Below are 19,078 nucleotides of genomic sequence, written 5' to 3'. Positions count from 1 at the left end.
TGGCGTTGCCATCAATCTGCTGCCCTTGCTCTTCTCAGTGGTGGAGGTTACAGGGTTGAGTGTTGCTGTTACAGAATCATAGAGTTGTATGCACGGAACCAGGCCCTTCGGTCCATGCCAACCAGATATCCTAAATTAATCTAGTCCTATTTGCCAACATTTGGTCCATATCCCTCTAAACCCTTCCTATTCATATACGCGTCCAGATGCCTTTTAAATGGATGTGAGTTTGTTCGGTGAGCTGGAAGGTTAGTTTTCAGACGTTTCGTCACCATTCTAGGTAACATCTCAGTGAGCCTCCGATGAAGCGCTGGTGTTATGTCCCGCTTTCTATTTATCTGTTTAGGTTTCCTTGAGTTGGTGACGAAACGTCTGAAAACTAACCTTCCAGCTCACCGAGCAAACTCACATCCAGAAACTCAACCTGAGCTACAAATCTTCTCAAAACTCACTAGCCTTTTAAATATTGTAATTGTACCAGCTTCCACCAATTCCTCTGGCAGCTCATTCCATACATGCACCACCCTCTGCATGAAAACGCTGCCCCTTAGGTCCCTTTTGAATCTTTCCCCTCTCACTTTAAACTTATGCCCTCTGGTTTTGGACTACCCTACCCTGTGGAAAAGACCTTATTTATTCACCCTATCCATACACCCCCCATGATTTTATAAACCTCTAGAAGGTTACCCTTCAGCCTCTGACACTGCAGGAAAAGTAGCCCTGGCCTATTTAGCCTCTCCCTATAGCCCTAAGCCCCCAACCCTGACAATACCCTTTTAAACAGTTTCTGCAGCCTTTCAAGTTTATCAACATCTTTACTGTAGCAGGAAGACCAGAACTTATGCAGTATTCCACAAGTGGCCTAAACCAATGTCCTGTACGGCTGCAACATAACTGAAGGAGACTTACTGAGCTGCTGTAGTGCATAGTGTACATAGTACCATTGTGGCTGCTATGTACCAGTGGTAGAGACAATGAATACTTAGACGGGGGAGGACCTATCAAACAAGCAGTTTTTACTTGGATGGGATTGAGCTTGAGTGTTACTGGAGCTGCACTCATCCAGCCAAGTAGGGAGTGTTCCATCATACTGACTTGACTTGGATCAACAGGTTTTGGAGAGTAGCTTGAGAGTTTTTTGACATAGAATATGCAGCCTCTGACCTGTTCTTCTCACCACAACATTTATGCAGCTGTTCCAGACCAATGATTGCATCCAGTATATTGAAAATAGGAAAAACCGGATAACTCTGATCAATTTTTCAGCTGTTGATCCAGAAAATATGGGATGCTTTGGCAGTAGGAGTCCAATTTATATCTGCAGTTGATGCTACTATATTTCGCCTTCAGATTCTTTACTTGAGAAGGTCTTATTTATTTCAGTTCTCTTCTCTTCTCACCCAGTTAGCAACTTTATTGTATCAGTTTGCGAAACCATTTCCTCTACTGTGTTGCAATTTTCTGGCTTCAATACCTCTACAAATCTCCTTCTTATATCTGCATTTCTGCATCGTGCCACCTTTCCTGCTAGTCTTCTGTTCACTTGGTGACTATTTGTGGAAAGATTACATACCTTCATTGACTTATTTACAGTACCGCTTTACTGCATACCTTTATTTGGAAACCACTGAGCTCTTGTTGCAACATGCCAATTCATCAAAGTAGAGACAAATATGATGCAATTTCTTTCCTCACTACAGTCTTATCAGTCTAGTGGAACATCACTGGCTACAGACATTGAATTTTGGAATAAATGCTGAACAAAATATAATTCTTCAGCTTTCAGTGTAGGAAATCACTGCATAACAGATTCCAGATATTCCGTGGTGCACACCTGACTTTCAGTCTATTCTAATGAAGAAAATCAAGTGGGTCCAAGAAAGGGCAGCTGACACATCACTGAGGCAGGGATGGTGCAAATCACTACCATGTTGGGATGAATTGCATGAGGTGTATGAAGTAGGAACATTAAGGTGAACACTACATATCCTTTTAGAGTCATACAAGTGGGAAACAGACCTTTTGGTCCAAACTGTCTGCACCAATCAGAAATCCCAATCCAGCCTTGTCCCATTTGCCAGCTTTTGGCCCATATTCCTCCAAATGCTTTCTATTCACATACCCATCCAGGTGCCTTCTAAATGTTGCAACTGTACCAGCCTCCACCTCTTCCTCTGGCAGCTCATTCCATACACGCACCACCCTCTGCAATGAGGAGGTTACCCCACAGGTCCTTTTGTAAATCTTTATTCCTCTCACCATAAACCTACGCCGTACAGTTTTGGACTCCCCCACCCCAGGAAAAAGACCACGCCATTCACCCTATTCCTACATTTCCATACATCGTTGGTCATAACTTGCACTTATCAATACTTACTTAATAAGATTCTGAAATGCGTAGCCATCTGTCCATTGCTCAGTGAAGGAGGCCCCGTGCCGCACCGTAGTGAAGTGCCCAAGTCGCAGACGGTCCTGCATACTTTTGTCTCGACAGGCAAGCTTCTCCTGTTTTGACTGAATATTAGAAAAATGCAATGGATTAAAAAACCTACACATTAAACAGTTAGCTCCTCATCCCTTGAATTGCCGTGCTCACAAAGAATGACATCCTAGGATCAGTAAACTAGAAAGGCTTTAAAAAACAAGCAAGACCATTGGACATCTAATTCTCTAAATATTCTGTCTTTCCTTTGTCTTCCAAAGTTTCCCCAAGTTAGTGGCATCCTATGACTGACATTATTGACTGGTCAAGTGCTTCAACAACTGAATACTGGGAGATGCAAAGAATACCCAACCAGCACTCAGCGCCCAAGACCTGCCCCCTTTTTGTTCGAGTGACAATATACCCACCATCAACAGTCTACAAGCAAGTAGCCTGGAAAATATAATACTCAACATCCCATTACTTTGGCATGCCTTCAAATGCCAGCACACTGAACCTGACAAAATAACTGATTTAAGAATACAGAAAAGCATTTGCCAAGTTCTGCCTCAATGCCATGATGTGAATTGAACATTCAAACCGATTGACTCTTATATTGTGTTTCAACTACATGAACAAGACAGCATTAAAAATGGCTCTCCAGACTGACACCATTCACAATCATACTGACTGCTGATCAAAATATTGAATAAAACTGAGACATTCCAAACCAAAAAGTACATGTATTCATTGTTATCATGACATAATAAACTAGTAACTTGCATGTTTCACATCAACTCTCTAAACAATTAAAAGAGGAATACTACAGTATGCAATTTATTATTTCATCCTAATTACTGGCCTTGTGATGGCAACCAATGCAACTTAAAGGGGGAAAGCAATTGACTGCTTCTATATGGGCTACAGGATTGCTCAAAAACCCTCAAAATCTGCAAGTATTATTTAAATTGGATGAAAAAATGCAACAAAATACTTTTTTAAAAAATTTGTTTATAGGAAATGGGTCAGCATTTATTGATCATCCCTAGTTGTCCTGGAAAATATCAGCGAGCTGCTTTCTTGAACCTCTTCATTCTATTTGCTGTAGGTTGGCCCACAATGCAGTCAGGGAGTTATAGGATTATGACCCAGCAACGCTTACAGCACAGCAATACCTTTCCATTTCAGAATGGCAAGTGGATTGCAATGGTGGCGTATAGATGTTGGTGTTGCCATGTTTTTACTGCCCCTGTCCTAGAGGGCAGTGGTCATGGGTTTGGAAGGTGCTGCCGAAAGAGCATTGCTGAATTTCTATAGTGCATCGCGTGGACTACTGCTACTGGGGTCAGTGGTGGGAGTGAATGGCTCCACATCCATAACCAAATCAAGTAGGCTAATCTGACCTGGATGATATCAAAGTCCTTGAATGTCACTGGAGCTGTGTTCAATCAGGCAAGTGCAGAATGTTCCACCACACTCTTGACTTGTACCTTGTAGATAGTGAATAGGCTTTGGTGCATCAGAAGAGGAGTTACCCTTACAAGATTCCTAGCTTCATGCCAGCTTTTGTATCTACATTCTTTCTTGTCCTCAGTATATGCAGTGAAACTGTTGTAAGAAACCAAGAATTGAAAGACTTGTCGTAAAGCCAATAAAGTACTTTCAGGACATGCTTGGCAACCAATTTTTGAGGAGCAGGAAGTCACAAATATCAATGTGATAATGATTTGAAAAACTCTTTCTTATGGATGGTGGCTAAGAAATAATTACTGGCCAGGGTACATCGGCAAACTCTCCGCCCCACTTGGAAATACTGCCACAGGATCTTTTGTATCTGCACTAGACAGCAGACAGGGCATCATTGTCACGTTTGTTGATATTGAAAAAGAGACTAGCAGCGAGTGAGACCTTGTTCAATGCTACACTTCTGGGAAAACAGAAGCTGCTAAACCAAATTAAATCAATTCAAATATTTTCCTGAAACCAAGTTATGTTCTTTCAATCATGGAAGTTCTCTCCAACGAACTCTACCTAGAATTTCCAGTGAATCAGTCCTGTGAAGGTTAGCATCTTAAATTAATGCCCACAATACCTTTTCTATTAGTAGCTTTTTACTCATCGTCACGCATTTATTTAACCGTTCTTTGTATCTTTCAAGCATTTTCTGTTGTTCATCTATTTGTCTTCTTAAATCACAATTTGTCTGAAATGGAAAGAAAGAAATTCAACAAGCTATCACGCTTACAACTTAGCACAACAGCTTCTATTGTTATTGACAATATCAGCACTGCTTTTAACAGTAATGACAAATAAAAAGTGTGGCTGACATATCTTACTGCAGTAACAAGTGTTATATTATTCCTGACTGTAGTCGATGAAAGGGCCATGGGGGGGAATAAAACATTGCTGCCCTTTCAATTACAGCTTCCTAGCTTACAGATGCCCTATTGGGAATGCTCTGGTACTGCAGAGTTAAAAAACAGAGTGTACTGCAGTTAAAATATGGTGTTTGGGCTGTTACTGCAATACTTTCAACAGTCCATTCTTTTAAGGAGGTCAACTAAAGAAAGAAAATAAAATCAGAAACTGTCCCATGCTATGCATCGACGAGTTCTGAATCACTAAGGTAACAGAAATAGTTTTCACATGAACATGCGAAAAAATTTCAAAATTTTCCACACTGTTAAACTCATTAGCAGTTCATGGGATTTAAATCCACTCAGGACGTTTCAGAAGCCACTGCAATTTCTTTACTAACAAAAGGGATGATGCAGTGAATAAGATGCTGGCCTTATCCAGTACAAACTGGAATAATGAACCCCTTGCTTAAGCTGGCTAAAAGCATTCTGCAAATGTTTAAAATATTTAAAACTTGGTCCTCAGCAAAAAGCCAAATGCTGGCAGAGGGAAAGTTGGGAATCTCACCAAGGAGGTTGGGGTGGGGGGATCTTACAGAAATTATTAAGGAAATAGATAAGATAGAAGCAGGGAGATTGTTTCCATGGTGAGTGAAACTAGAGCTAGGGGACATAGCTTCAAAACAAGGGACAGCAGATTTAGGAGTGAGTTGAGGAGGAACCTCTTCACTCAAGGGGTTGTGAATCTGTGAAATTCCCTGCCGTGTGATGCAGTTGAGATTACCTTGTTGAATGTTTTTAAGGCAAAGATAGGCAGATTTTTGAACAGTAAAGGAACTAAGGGTTATGGTGAGCGGGAGGTCAAGTGGAGCTGAGTCCACAAAAAGCTCAGCCATGATCTTACTGAATGGTGCAGCAGGCTCAATGGGCTGGATGGCCTATTCCTGCTCCTATTTCTTATGCTCTTATGTCATTGTGGATGACTTGTGAACTGGATAAGTGTCATTAGAATTTGCATTTCGCGCACGTAGTTTTGAAAAGGAAGATACTAGTGTATGGGGAGATTTACTTGGAGGATGCTTTCACTGGGAAATAATTTGGTACTTCCCCATATTACCCAGGAATGTGCACATTGTGACTCACAAAATATCATTCTCTAAACAACCAGTCATTCTTCTCCTGCTCATTTTTCTTAAAAAAAATATGCAATGATCTAAGACTGTAAAATGCTTTCTGTTTCAGACAGTAGTGAAGATAATCAATTTCAAACACCGCCAAATGTCACTTTGAGGAATACAAAATTCACCAGTGAAGTAAAAACAACTGAAGATACATCAAAATTAAAATTAAATACTTGTCAACATCCAAAATAAATGACAAGTTCCCTAAAAACTTCACAACTTCCTATAAATGGAAGATTTCCTGATGAACAGTGCATAAATAAATTCCTAATCATGTTTTGCAGAAGGTGTGCATGTTTTTGATGAATAGTGACTTTGACAGAAAACAGGAAGAGGCAAACCTTCCCTCGTGGAATCATTCACTGAAATGGTACTGACAAACATATGATTATTCCCCCATTGCAGATCATATATAACATTATGAGCAGCTTGGGCAGTAAGGCAAGTCCATAAGAACTATGTTCACAAAAAGACATATCTCAGCTTACCAAATTATCTCAGTTAACATTTTACTTGAGGTAAACTCCCAACTCTAGCGGTTTTACACGGTATTTATGGCTTCACTGTATTAGTGTTTAGATTCTAACAGGATGAATTTTCACCTGCTATGTAAATGTTGACACTTTATCCCAATCCAGAGTTGATGGGGCTAACTTCAACAGCCAACTTGCTCAATCTCTTTTGGAATGTAACACATATTAGCTCAAATGCAGAGAGTTCACGGGCAGAGTGCACGTTACTCAGAACAGTTGGGCTATTCACGATTCATGTGCAAATTCAATTCTCCAGCTGTGTAGAGCTGGATGAACACAGGTCTAGGCCCGAAACATCAGCCTTCCTGCTCCTCTGATGTTGCTTAGCCTGCTGTGTTCATCCAGTGCTAAACCTTGTTATCTCAGATTCTCCAGCATCAGCAGTTCCTACTATCTCTCTCCAGCTGTTACTGGTCTTGCATCTTCCCAAACTTCAGATTAGTCCATTTCCATAAGTTACTATATACACTGATGTCGTTGGCGAGAGTATGCATTGCTGAAACAAGATGATGGAAAGCAGCAGACTCCTTCCATTTCGATTTCGTCACTGGGGACATGCATTCCAGTGTACTTTCTTTCAGAGGATAAAAGAATCCACAAATAAATCATCCTTTGGACTGAAGTCAGCTTCGTTTCCCTGTTTGAAAGGGCAGCTCATTTCACAAACAGGACGCATCAGGACTGGGCTGCACAACAGCAGGCTTCTTTCTGTCTTCAAGCTCACGTGGCTGTACAAGAAGTTGGGAAATGGCCCATTTTCCCTCTACTGCCTGGTAGGCACACACTTCCAGTTTTAAGGCCATTTTAAAAAAAGAACACAACTATGACTGGGGAGTTGTTAATTTCCAAGATATGGATATAGCAGTTGATTGCTCTGTGAAACACAAACACATACACACGGACACATACACACACAAAATCAAAACAAAATGCCATTTTGTGGGTTTCTTCTTCCTTTTCACCAATTTTATATTTCAGGACACTTATTTTAGGGGCACAACTGTCAGACTAAAATATCATGGAAGACCATGTTTGTCCTGAATTATTAGCTTTACAAAAATCTAAATTAGAACCTGCAATATTACTGATTTGCTTTCAATCTGATTTTTAAGTCCAGTCTCCTTCTGAGAGTTTAAAGTAATTCTTTGAGTGGATTTAAATGATTCAATAATTTGCAACTCATATGACACAAAACAGGAACTTAGTGTAAATGACATTCTAAAATTATGAGAATCTGGACTAAAATCTGGAATAAAACAACATACTTTACAGCACAAATTATAGAAAATTTCTACCATTAAATCCGTTATTTGACTAAATATCATGCTAAACAGCTTACATCTCCTTTTTACTTACCTCAAACACAATGTCACCCATAATTAAGTTGCAAATTTATGACCAGATCAGGATTAGAGAGAAAAATTAACATAGGAGTGTATTAGAGCGAAGACCACTGCAGTTCACCTCCAGTATGAAGTGCTATTTCTATGGTTATTTGTTTCACTACAGACTACGGCATCATGAAGGTGCAGCAAGTAACTTTCCACAACAGAAGCAGATCTCCCAGAATGGTAATGAAACAATTAACACACCATTTGGCAAACAATGCAGCAAGTTTACAACTGAATTAAAAGACACTCCCTAGAACAAACAGTCACAGGCAGAACAGTCATTATCAACAGCAACAGATGCAAACTGAGCAAAGACGATCATCATCTGGATAGAGTCTCAATGGCTATGCCTGTGATGGGTATGACACACATTGAAAGAGACCTGATTTAAAACGTTTAGTGACTTTGGGTACCATTTGGTGCCGCACTTCTTGGGAGAGATGTTGGGGGTGGGAAGATGACTCCAGTTCATCTTAACAGAGACTGATACAAGTGCACAAATTTTGAACACAGATTATGTAATTAAAAATATATAGCTCGAAAATAACATAATTGTGAAATAACATAAGAATATAACAAATAGGAGGATTAGTTCACATAAACCAATCCCTGCCCAACAATCAACATGATCATGGTGGTTCTATGTCTTCAACTCCACTTTCCCACACTCTCCTCAAATTCGCTGACACCAAATATCTTTGTACTCCAACCTTAAATATGCTCAAATCATGTGGTATCCAAAATCTGCAGCAGCACAAAATTCCAAAGATTCAAATCTGTGGAGGCATTTCAGCACATCTTAATTTTAAATTATTCATTTCTAACGCTAAGACTGCACCGTTCAGAATTTCAAATACTCCAACCAATGAAAACAATCTCTCAGCATACAATCCTTTCATCCCTAGGGTACAACAGGGAAGGAAACTGCCATCCTTACCTGGCCTGGCCTCCACACAACTCCAGACACACAGCAATGTGGCTGACTCTTAACTGCCTTCTGGGCAATTGGGGATGGGCAATAAAAGTTGTTTATGCAGCGATGCCCTCATCCCATGAATGAATAAAGAAAATAAAATCCCAGGAGCCCATTTAATGATCAGCTGTTGTACTGTCTTCAATTCAAGTATATCCTTCCTTAAATAGGGAAACCAAAATGGTATATAATATTCCAGATGTGATTTTACCAAAGGCCTGTGCAATAACATGGCTTTATTCCTGTACTCCAGTCTCTTACATTAAATGCCAACATGCCATCCACTTTGTTGTATCTGCATGCTTACTTTCCTCATTCTTTGTACCAACACACTCAAATCTCTTTAAATAACATTTACAACTTTCATATCTCTGTCTTGATGCTCGCTCACCTGTCCTTGCCACTCCTTATCTTTCTATTTAGCTTCACACCATTAGATACATTACCACCTGTTGCCTTTGTGCAAGTCACTAATACAAATTGTAAACAGCTGAAATCCCAAGGCCGATCTTTGTGGCACTCTCCACTGCCTGCCAATTTGAAAATGCCATGTTTATACTCATTCTCTGCTTCTTGTCCTTTAACCAATCCTCTAACTGTGGTAATCTATTTCAGAATCTGGAAGAAAAACCTCTCTCTCTCACTCGTCTGGAGATGCATTACTCAGAGGGAGCCACAGATTTCCATGGCCTCATCCATCTGACCACTGTTCAGGGTAGTTAAGTCAGGAAGTGTCGATAAGTATTTGACCAAGACGGGCATCCCAGTTAACGCACACATACACCTTTCAGCTTGAGGTTCCTAGATATTTGTCAGCAGAGAAACTCTTGGGTGATTTTCTCTCCCAATTTCACGGCAGAGGCAATGCAACTTCCAGCCTTTAGACGCACCTCCCAAGTTAATGACAGTTAGAAATAATACTTGGAACATGAAAGAGGCCCCATGGCGTGAAACCACAATTGTTTTGTCTTTCCATCTAATTCCGTAAAAAGCATTTCAGTCATGGAACTGACAGACAAATTGGAACCTGTATGGACAATGTGAAATGCAACATCTTTTTGGTGCTTCAGAAAATGAATCAGGGAATGTTTTATCCAAAGACTGTGTCCTTACAAAAAGAAAAACCTCATTCTCAGCACTGTGATTGAATAAAAACCGAAAGAACTGTGGATGCTGTAAATCAGGAACAAAACAAAACTGCTGAAGAGGCCCAGTAGGTCTGGCAGCATCTGTGAAGGAAAAAACAGAGTTAACGTTTCGGGTCAGTGACCCTTCCTAACTCTGAATGATAGACACAGTTGATGGTTACCCCTTAAGCTCATTATTGTGTAAATGTGAGCACAAGGATTCACGGTTTAATTGTTAGGGCTTTCAAAAATGCAAACCGGCCACAAATGTTGAAAATTATTGCAAATAAACTAAAAATTACAGCAGCATCATTTCAACAAACAGAATGCAAAAAGCTGCTCGATAAAGGCTACCACATGAATGATAATATTAGCTTGATTTTAGAGACTAATAGTGGATAATCCTGAGTCTGGTGCCATCTGGTGGAATCGACGAACATGAAGTCTTTGGAAAATCCAGTCTACGCAAAGCAGACCACCTCTTACCCAAAAATAAATCCAAACCTGTCCTTCACAAATGTCAATAAAATCACTACTTCGTTCAACTAGAGTTTTTAAAATATATGCCATACTCTGCTTCTCTGCCGTTACCACAAAAATATCAAGTTAAGCTTTCATTAATGTATTTCTTTTAAAGTAGTTTAAAACTATACTACACTGAACAAGCTTTATAAAAGTAAACTATTTAAATCATTCCCATTTTGATAGCCTGGCTCTGCCCCAAATGCTTCTCATAAAAAAAGTGAAATGAAATTGCCCCTTTTTCTATCTCACTCACTGAACAAATCTAAAGTCAGTTTTTCGTCAATATTGCCATCAAACAGCTCCACCTACGGGGGTAATACAGTATGGAGCAGGGGGAGCACAGCAGGCCAGGCAGCATCAGAGGAGCTGGAAAGTTAACATTTCGGGTCAAGACACTATCTCAGAGTTTTACTGGGCAGTCTGCTCCGTCGCACTATGTCAATGCCTTAGACAGCCAAAAACTGTAGCTGATAATTCTCTACAGTACCAAACTCAAAACCCTCCGTCACCAAGTAACCAGGGAAATTACTCAGTCGCACTTTTGAAAAAAGGCTCAGGTCTCAATTTGTGAAGAATTGGCTCAATCCTACTCCACGAGTGAAATGTATGGATCGGAAATCTATTGTAGCCACAGCCTTTCGCGTGCACGCACACACATAGTGTTTGCCTGTGGGGTATATAATGCCAGTCACATTAGCTAAACTGGCACTGCAAATTAAATCAAAACACTGTGAAGCAACATGTTGGTTGGGTGCTAGAACAACATGCTTTGGCAAAATACATTAAGCAAAATTCCAATAGGAAATGCTCTTTGGCAGCCAATTGCAGAGCAATACTATCAGTCCACATGCCATTGTTGTTCACCAAATTAGAGCTGGGAGGATTTTGTGATTCAAAACAAGAAGTGTAGCACTAGAAAAGCAAGGAAAAAAACCACTCGACAATTTTTCATTGGTTTTTGTCTTGGACTTGTATTGTACATTGGATTCAGATTATAGCAAGCCAAAATGCAAAACAATTAAGTTGGAGCCAACCATATACACTGATATTGAGATCAATGATCCACCCACATTAAGACAGCAGTTTATCACGCAAACATTTCACTCTGAGCTGGGAATGACATTAGTGCATTTCAATTTGAGCAACAACCAAATGTATGATGACTAAACATAAGGACAAATCAGTTTGAGTAACCTTCCAATTATTCAAGGGTAGAATTAAGTAGAGAAGGGTTAACTGCAGAAAGGAACCTCAAGGAGACTGGAGTTTCTGATTGAGCATTTCATCTTCAACATGTTCAGGTTAAGGGAGGAGCGTATCTCCAAGACCTGGACAAAAACATATGTGCTTCTTCTGACCAGTGGCCTGTCTGCACTTTCCATTATCATTTTATAAGGACTGGCAGCCTCTGATTAAATTGTGAATCACTTGTAATTTTCTGTCATGCTGTTGATGCATGAGTCCACAGATATGGATTGGCTCAGAGTGCAGTAGTAGTTTAGGGCGTTACTGAACCACCAAACCTAAAGGAAGTCTGTTAATACAGGGAACACAGTCGTATTCAATTAGATTGGAGTTTCACTTTGGCAGCCAAAGGCCAAGATGAGAGATAATGGGAACTGCAGATGCTGGAGAATTCCAAGATAATAAAATGTGAGGCTGGATGAACACAGCAGGCCAAGCAGCATCTCAGGAGCACAAAAGCTGACGTTTCGGGCCTAGACCCTTCATCAGAGGCCAAGATGAAACTTGCAGTTGCATAACAGGACCACAAAGAGGCCTCCCATCACTGGCATTACTTAGCTTCACTGTTTGAATAGAATTTCAACAGGGTTCAATAAAACTTCCTCCGTGTGAAAAAATTCAGTCCAACTGAGAGGAAGAACCTCATAGGGCAGGCAAAATGTTAAAGGCTTCTTTCTCAGTGGAACAGAGTACATGCCATTAACGGTAACACAGTCATGTGTAATGACAGTGCACTGAAATAATCCATTTGTCTATGCGCATGCGCTCATCATGCAGTTGTAATGAATGATAGAGGCACACATGCTTGCAAGTGATAGACATGATGTCAGTTGAATCAATCTTTAATTAATAGGTGCCCCTTTGCCCACATTCATAAACTGACAGTTTCCAAAAGGGGACTTTTGCCACTAAGCTATTCAGTCAAGGCAGTCAAGTTCTTCTCTATGAACATGTCTGTTGAACAAATCTTCAACAAGAAGAACCTGACTGCCTTGACTGAATAGTTTAGTGGCAAAAGTCCCCTTTTGGAAACTGTCAATTTATGAATGTGGGCAAAGGGGCACCTATTAATTAAAGATTGATTCAACTGACATCATGCAATTGCTTGCATGTGTGTGTGACACTATTGTTCATTACAACTGCATGGTGAGTGCATGTGCATAGACAGATGGATTATTTCAGTCACATGTAATGGCACTGTACTATTTTACTGTTAATGGCACATACTCCGATCCACTAAAAAAAAAACGCCTTTAACATTTTACAGTTATGTCTCTCAATTGGACTAAATTTTTTCAGATTTCAATTCCAACACAGACTCAGGACTACAATATAAAATACTATAGATGCTGGACATCTGAAACACAACAAATGTAGATGAAGCTCAGCGTCTGTGGAGAGGGAAAGAAAGTTCACATTTTGAATCTGTATGACTTAGAAGAGTCATATCTGACTCAAACAGTGCTGAACAAGTCAGATCTGACTCAAAATGCTATTTGTCTTTCCACCGATGCTGCCAGACCCGCCAAGATTTTCTAGCATTCTTTTCTTGTGTTATGGACTCAGGAATAACTGTGCAATTTATTACAATATCAATGCTATTAAAAGATAAGTTCTGCTCAGTTATTTGATGGCTCAGGAGATGCCAATGTAAAAAAAATTAGTCAATCAAACTGGATCATCAGACACAGGTGATCTTGCTCTTTCATCAAACTCTTGGTGGTAGTATTTTTCTTGCATTTGTTGATGATACATTTATAAAGGCAATACTCTGATTTTGCATATTTGCAACTGGTGTTCCATTATACAGCAGCACTGATCATTAATGCTGCCTACTTTTGGAGACAGAGTCTACTTTCACCATTCTGTCTTCTCATTGTATTTGTTTAAGTTTAAAGGCTAATTTCAAACTGAGGCTTCTTACCTTCAAACTAAACATGAGATTCAATCATATTATGATCACTTGTCAACTAATTTCCTCTCTGTTATACCACAGTCACCTTGTCATGGGTGTAAAGTGATTATAAAATATACCTCTGCAGTTTACTAAATTAAGAAAAAAACCACAGGCTTCGTCAAAAACAGATTTTTACCCTTAGTAAGTCGTCAATTCTTCCCTCCTTTTTCTCCAGGTCAGAATTTTTACTGCTTTCCAGGGCAGTTAGTTTTTCCAGCGTGAAGTCTGTCTGCAAACACACAAAATGGTTTCTTTAGTACTATTTTTAAAATGCAACTTTCAAAGAAGAACTAGAAAGTAACATACAGGTAGAACATGATTTATTTTACTTCAATTCTAGCATTCCAATTTTCTAAGCATGACCAACGTCTATGAATGATGTATACACGTATTAATAAGTTTCCGGCATCTGGGCAAAATAGTCAAGTACTTGCACATCGTTGATTATTATTTTCCACACTTTCAAATTTCAAATATTAACTGCTGATCTAAAATTTTGGCTGAAATAAAAAGTGAATAGAGCATCACATTTGTATGTAAAGTGAATATTTCTCTTAAATCACTTTCTCTGGACACAATATCTAGCCAACAGTCCTATGTTATGCGCTTGCAACTCTTAACACATGCCTTATTGTAGAAATTCAGTGCATCAATGCAACATGTCTTAACTCTGTGGGTGAACATTAGGTAAAAATGTTCTTTCATGGGCATTGAGTTTCACAAGCTTTGATACAAATGTTTGTACATGATGTAAATTAGGAGAAATGACCTAAACACACATGATATAACCAGCAGTCCCCTTACCTCAACAAAACAGTTTCTCCAAATTCCCAGACCCACCTCTTCCAACCCCCCAATTAAAACAGGAACAAAAACAATTCAAGGGAGGGATTCTGAATTGCAGTTGCATGTGGATCTAAACACTTATTTAACTGTTCTGGATTAGACACTGGATTAGATTAAATTAAAAAGCTAACAAGATTGAAATGAGATCTGAATGTTAGGTGGGGCGGTTGTACCAAGCATATGGAATGATACACTCAAAGTTGTTCAGTGTAAAGCTAATTCCTTTTGAAATGGATCTGCATTAGTAATGGGTGGTAAGATGAGGTTAATTATTATGAGGCAAAAGCACTCCACAGATTGCAGGAAGATGGTAGCTTTCTCATAGTGTCAATTCACTATGAAACCAGAGCTTACGTTCCGGGGACATGGGTTCAATTCCAGCAGTGCAGAATTTGAAATCAATTAATCAACGTGGTACTGAAAGCTAAGCAATCATAACTCGAGAACAATCAACAGTCATAACTAACCCAACTGGTTCACTAATGCCCTTTAGAACAGGAAAACTATCATTCTTATCAGGCCTGACCTACCTAAATTCTAAAGGCCCTCAGCAATGTGGCTGACTCCCAAATGCTCTCTGCAATGTGTCAGGAAGAGTGAATTATACACCAGGATCTCAAATTCAAAAATGCAGATGGGCATGTCAGTTCTAGGGCTAATTTAAAAGAAAAGTCAAAAAGTCATTTGGGACAGTGATCCAAGTGCATCAATTCAAAAAAAAGTTTGCAACTGTAGTCAAGTGCCTGAGATGGACAAAACCTCGTGACTGTTGACAAATGGAAGGTTTATATTAGATAACCAAGTGTGTAGCTGGATGAACACAGCAGGCCAAGCAGCATCTCAGGAGCACAAAAGCTGATGTTTCGGGCCCAGACCCTTCATCAGAGTCTCTTTGTTATCTTGGTTTCTCCAGCATTTGCACTTCCCATTATCTCAGAAGGTTTATATTACTGAGTTTACAACAGAGCAGAAAGCCATTAGTTTTGGCTTCAGACTGATGGTTCAAAGTTTCAACTTTGAACAAATGTGAGTTCAATTTCTCCTTGCAGGAGAATCAGGGTTTTAGCTTCAAAGAACCAGTCACCCTAGCTGACATGCCTAAATTTGTGCGGCCTCTAAGCCAGGAGAACTTGGATAGAAGTCTAATAGTTATCAGAAGTTTAAAAAGTTTAGACTATGCGGACTGTTAAAGGTTCATGCTAGTGGTCTTAGAAAGGAATTGTAAAACTGTCTCCACAATCTACAGAAAAGAAGCTCAGACATCAGTTAAGTAAAAAAAACCAAATAGTTCAGATACCTTCAAAATCTCTCTGGAATTGAGTATTTTTAAAAGGGTTGTATTAGGAAAAAGGCTGAACTTTTGTTTTGCTGTTCATGTCAAGCTTTTCTATTTGATTACTAAGTTTATTGCACACAAGAACAAAACAGTATGTACTGTTGTTAAAGAACATCTGCAGTCTCGTGTGAGTACGCTTCCGTGACTGGTAACCAATTGCAACAATTAAACATATGATCTTTCAATTCAGGTTTCCTTCTGGGATCTGACTTGACCAGTATTCCCATCAGCTGGGATCATAACAAATGATCCAGCATGCCATTAAGGCAAGCATCAAGGGCAATTAGGGATGGGCAACAAACAGTGGCTCACATCCAATGAAAGTGCGGTCAAAGAAATATGGTGGGTTCTACATTGGTGGAGATCATGAATGTAGCAGCTATGGAGCTCACTCCCTCTCGATCAGAACTGGCCCCAACTCAGCTTTGAATATATTCAATGGCCAGTCTCCAATGCTCTCATCAACCGTCTCCCAACGGTTAATGTTCCCCAGAAGAAATTCTTCCTCATCTCCATCTTAAAGGAAGGAACCTTATTTTTAAACTATGCCTCTTCTTTAGAGTAAACATCCCCTTGGTATCTATCCTGTCGAGCTTCCCTCAATACTGTATGTTTCAATAAGATCAGTAATTCTTCTAAACTCTATTAAGTAAAAGGTCCTAATGTAGAAGCTCCTCACCATAAAAGAACTGAAACAGAATTTGCTGGAGAAGCTCAGCAGGTCTATTAGCACCTGTGCAGCAAAATCAGAATTAGCATTTCAGCTTGAGTGACGCTTCTTCAGAACCTGAGGTCCCTGGATTCAGTCCACTCATGTCCAGTTACCAGGCCTGAAACATTATCTGATTTCGCTCCACTGATGCTGCCAGACTTCTGAATTTTTCCAGGAATTTCTGTCTTTGTTTCTGATTTCCAGCATCTGAAGCTCTTCTGGTATTTTGCTGATCGTAAGAGAACCCGTTTAAGTTTGCTCCTGGAATAGTCAATCATCTATGAACTGCCTCTAATGCAAGTACACATCTCATCAAATAAGGGGACAAAAACTATACACAGTATAATATGTGGTCTCTCAGTAACAGAAGTTGTCATAAGACTTGTCTACTTTTATTCTCCAAGGCAAACATTCCCTTTGCATTCTTAATTACTTGCTATACCTCAATACTACCATATGCTATTCATGTATGAGGACTCCCAGATCTCTTTGCACTGTGGCATTTTATAGCCTCACATAATTTGAATAATATTTTGCTTTTATATTCTTCCTATGAAATTGGACAATGTCATACTTGCCCCACATTATACTCTATTTGCCAATTTTTGCATACTCACTTTACCTATAATCCTTTGCAGACTCCTGTATCTTCCTTACAACTGATTTTAGACTGATATTTGCACCAAGCAGTCAATCTGGGTGCTCTGCATTTATTAAGTCACTGGATGAAGGAAATATAATAACTTGGGAGACCCCACTAATCCCTGTGACACTCCACCTGGTTGGCACAATTTGCCATCCTGAAAACGACCTATTTATCTCAATTGTTTCCTGTTACTTAGGCAATTTGCAACTTATGCTTACCTATATTAATCCCAAATCATTAAACTCTTATCCTGCGTAGATGAGGCATCGACTGCCTTCTGGAAATTCAGATATACAAGACTTATTGGTTCCCCTTTTAATGAATTTGGCTGTTACATCCTCAAATAACTCAAATTAACAAAACATTTCTCTTTTAGAAAACAACGTTGACATCACCTGATCAAATCAAAGCTTTCTAAATGCCTTACTACTACTTAGTAGTGCTGGAGATAGGACAGAATATAATTAGAAGAAGCCAATACCAAGTTAAGAAACAGAAATCACATCTGACTAATATAGTCCGTGAAGAGGTGAATGATCTAGTGGGCGGTAGGAACCCATCAGATTGACCTGATCACTTAAAAGAAATTCTATAATTTCCCCAATGACAGAACAACTGGCTGCTTCTTATTTTTTATATTTTAAATTAGCCTGCTCAGAAAAATTATTACACACAACTGGAGCAGGTAGGACTTGGAACCTGGGTCTCCTGACCAAGAATAGGGACACTAGCACTGCAAGAGCCTTCAGAAGGTAGATGTGGCATAGTCCCAGAGTACTACAGGGCTGCTCTCATTATAGAGAGATGACTGGTGGAGGGTTTAACCTTAGGGTCACCGTGCCTCAGGCAAGGGACAAGCAAGGGACTGATCTCAACCAGTACAAGGATTGAAACTGCACTTTTGGCATCACTTTGCATGGCAAACCAGCTACCGAGCCAACTGAACCAACCAATTCCTTAACTAGACTCTTGTGGTGCACTGGTAGTGTCCCTGACTTTGAGCCAGAAGGCCTGGATTCAAGTCCCACCGGCTTCAAAGTTGTGTAATGACACCTTTGAGCATGCTTAAAGGGGAAAAAATACTTGCAGAAGTTCCCTGATAATAAAATGTGAAGCTGGATGAACACAGCAGGCCAAGCAGCATCTCAGGAGCACAAAAGCTGACGTTTCGGGCCTAGACCCTTCATCAGAGAGGTCTAGGCCCAAAACGTCAGCTTTTGTGCTCCTGAGATGCTGCTTGGGCCTGCTGTGTTCATCCAGCCTCACACTTTATTATCTCGGATTCTCCAGCCTCTGCAGTTCCCATTATCTCCGCAGAAGTTCCCTTTTGTTTTGTCCCTGTTACACTGGCTGAACAGGTTAAAATTGCGTTCTGTATAGATACCAAATTTTATTCTGAACAGAACTTTAAGGGACTCTTGTTGCACAGTGGTATTGTCCCTACCATTCAGCCAGGAGCCCTAAGTCCAAATCCAACCTACTCTAGAGATGCGTAATAACATTAGTGAATGGACTGACTAGAAAAAGAAACACCAAGGGCTCTTAGGGTGCATTGGTAGTTCTCCTACCTCTGAGCCAGGAGGTCTAGTTCAAGTCCCATCTGCCAGGATTGGCGGGCTTGAGTTACAGAGAGAGGGTGAATAAGCTGGGGCTATTTTCCCTGGAGCGTCGGAGGCTGAGGGATGACCTTACAGAGGTTTGTAAAATGATCAGGGGCATGGATGGGGCGAACAGTCAAGATCTTTTACCTGGGGTAGGGGTGTCCAAAACTAGAGGGTATAGTTTTAAGGTGAGAGGGAAAGATTTAAAAGGGGCCTAAGGGACAAT

General features: G+C 40.0%; 1 protein-coding gene across 4 annotated transcripts in view; it reads right to left on the bottom strand.

Moving 5' to 3' along the window:
* Positions 1-19,078, bottom strand: part of tlk2 (tousled-like kinase 2) — a 161,473-nt gene that overhangs the window by 63,335 nt on the left and 79,060 nt on the right. For all 4 annotated transcript variants that reach the window (XM_048560672.2, XM_048560673.2, XM_048560674.2 and 1 more), the window contains 3 exons: positions 13,848-13,940; positions 4,515-4,625; positions 2,378-2,514 (listed from right to left, as the gene is read on the bottom strand). In XM_048560672.2, coding sequence (XP_048416629.1) covers positions 2,378-2,514; positions 4,515-4,625; positions 13,848-13,940 — 341 coding nt within the window. The remainder of the gene's footprint in view (positions 1-2,377; positions 2,515-4,514; positions 4,626-13,847; positions 13,941-19,078) is intronic.

This window comes from Stegostoma tigrinum, chromosome 31, assembly GCF_030684315.1.
Source record: "Stegostoma tigrinum isolate sSteTig4 chromosome 31, sSteTig4.hap1, whole genome shotgun sequence".
NCBI lineage: Eukaryota > Metazoa > Chordata > Chondrichthyes > Orectolobiformes > Stegostomatidae > Stegostoma > Stegostoma tigrinum.
The sequence above is the reverse complement of the archived record's forward strand: the minus strand, read 5'-3'. Positions and strand labels throughout refer to the sequence as shown.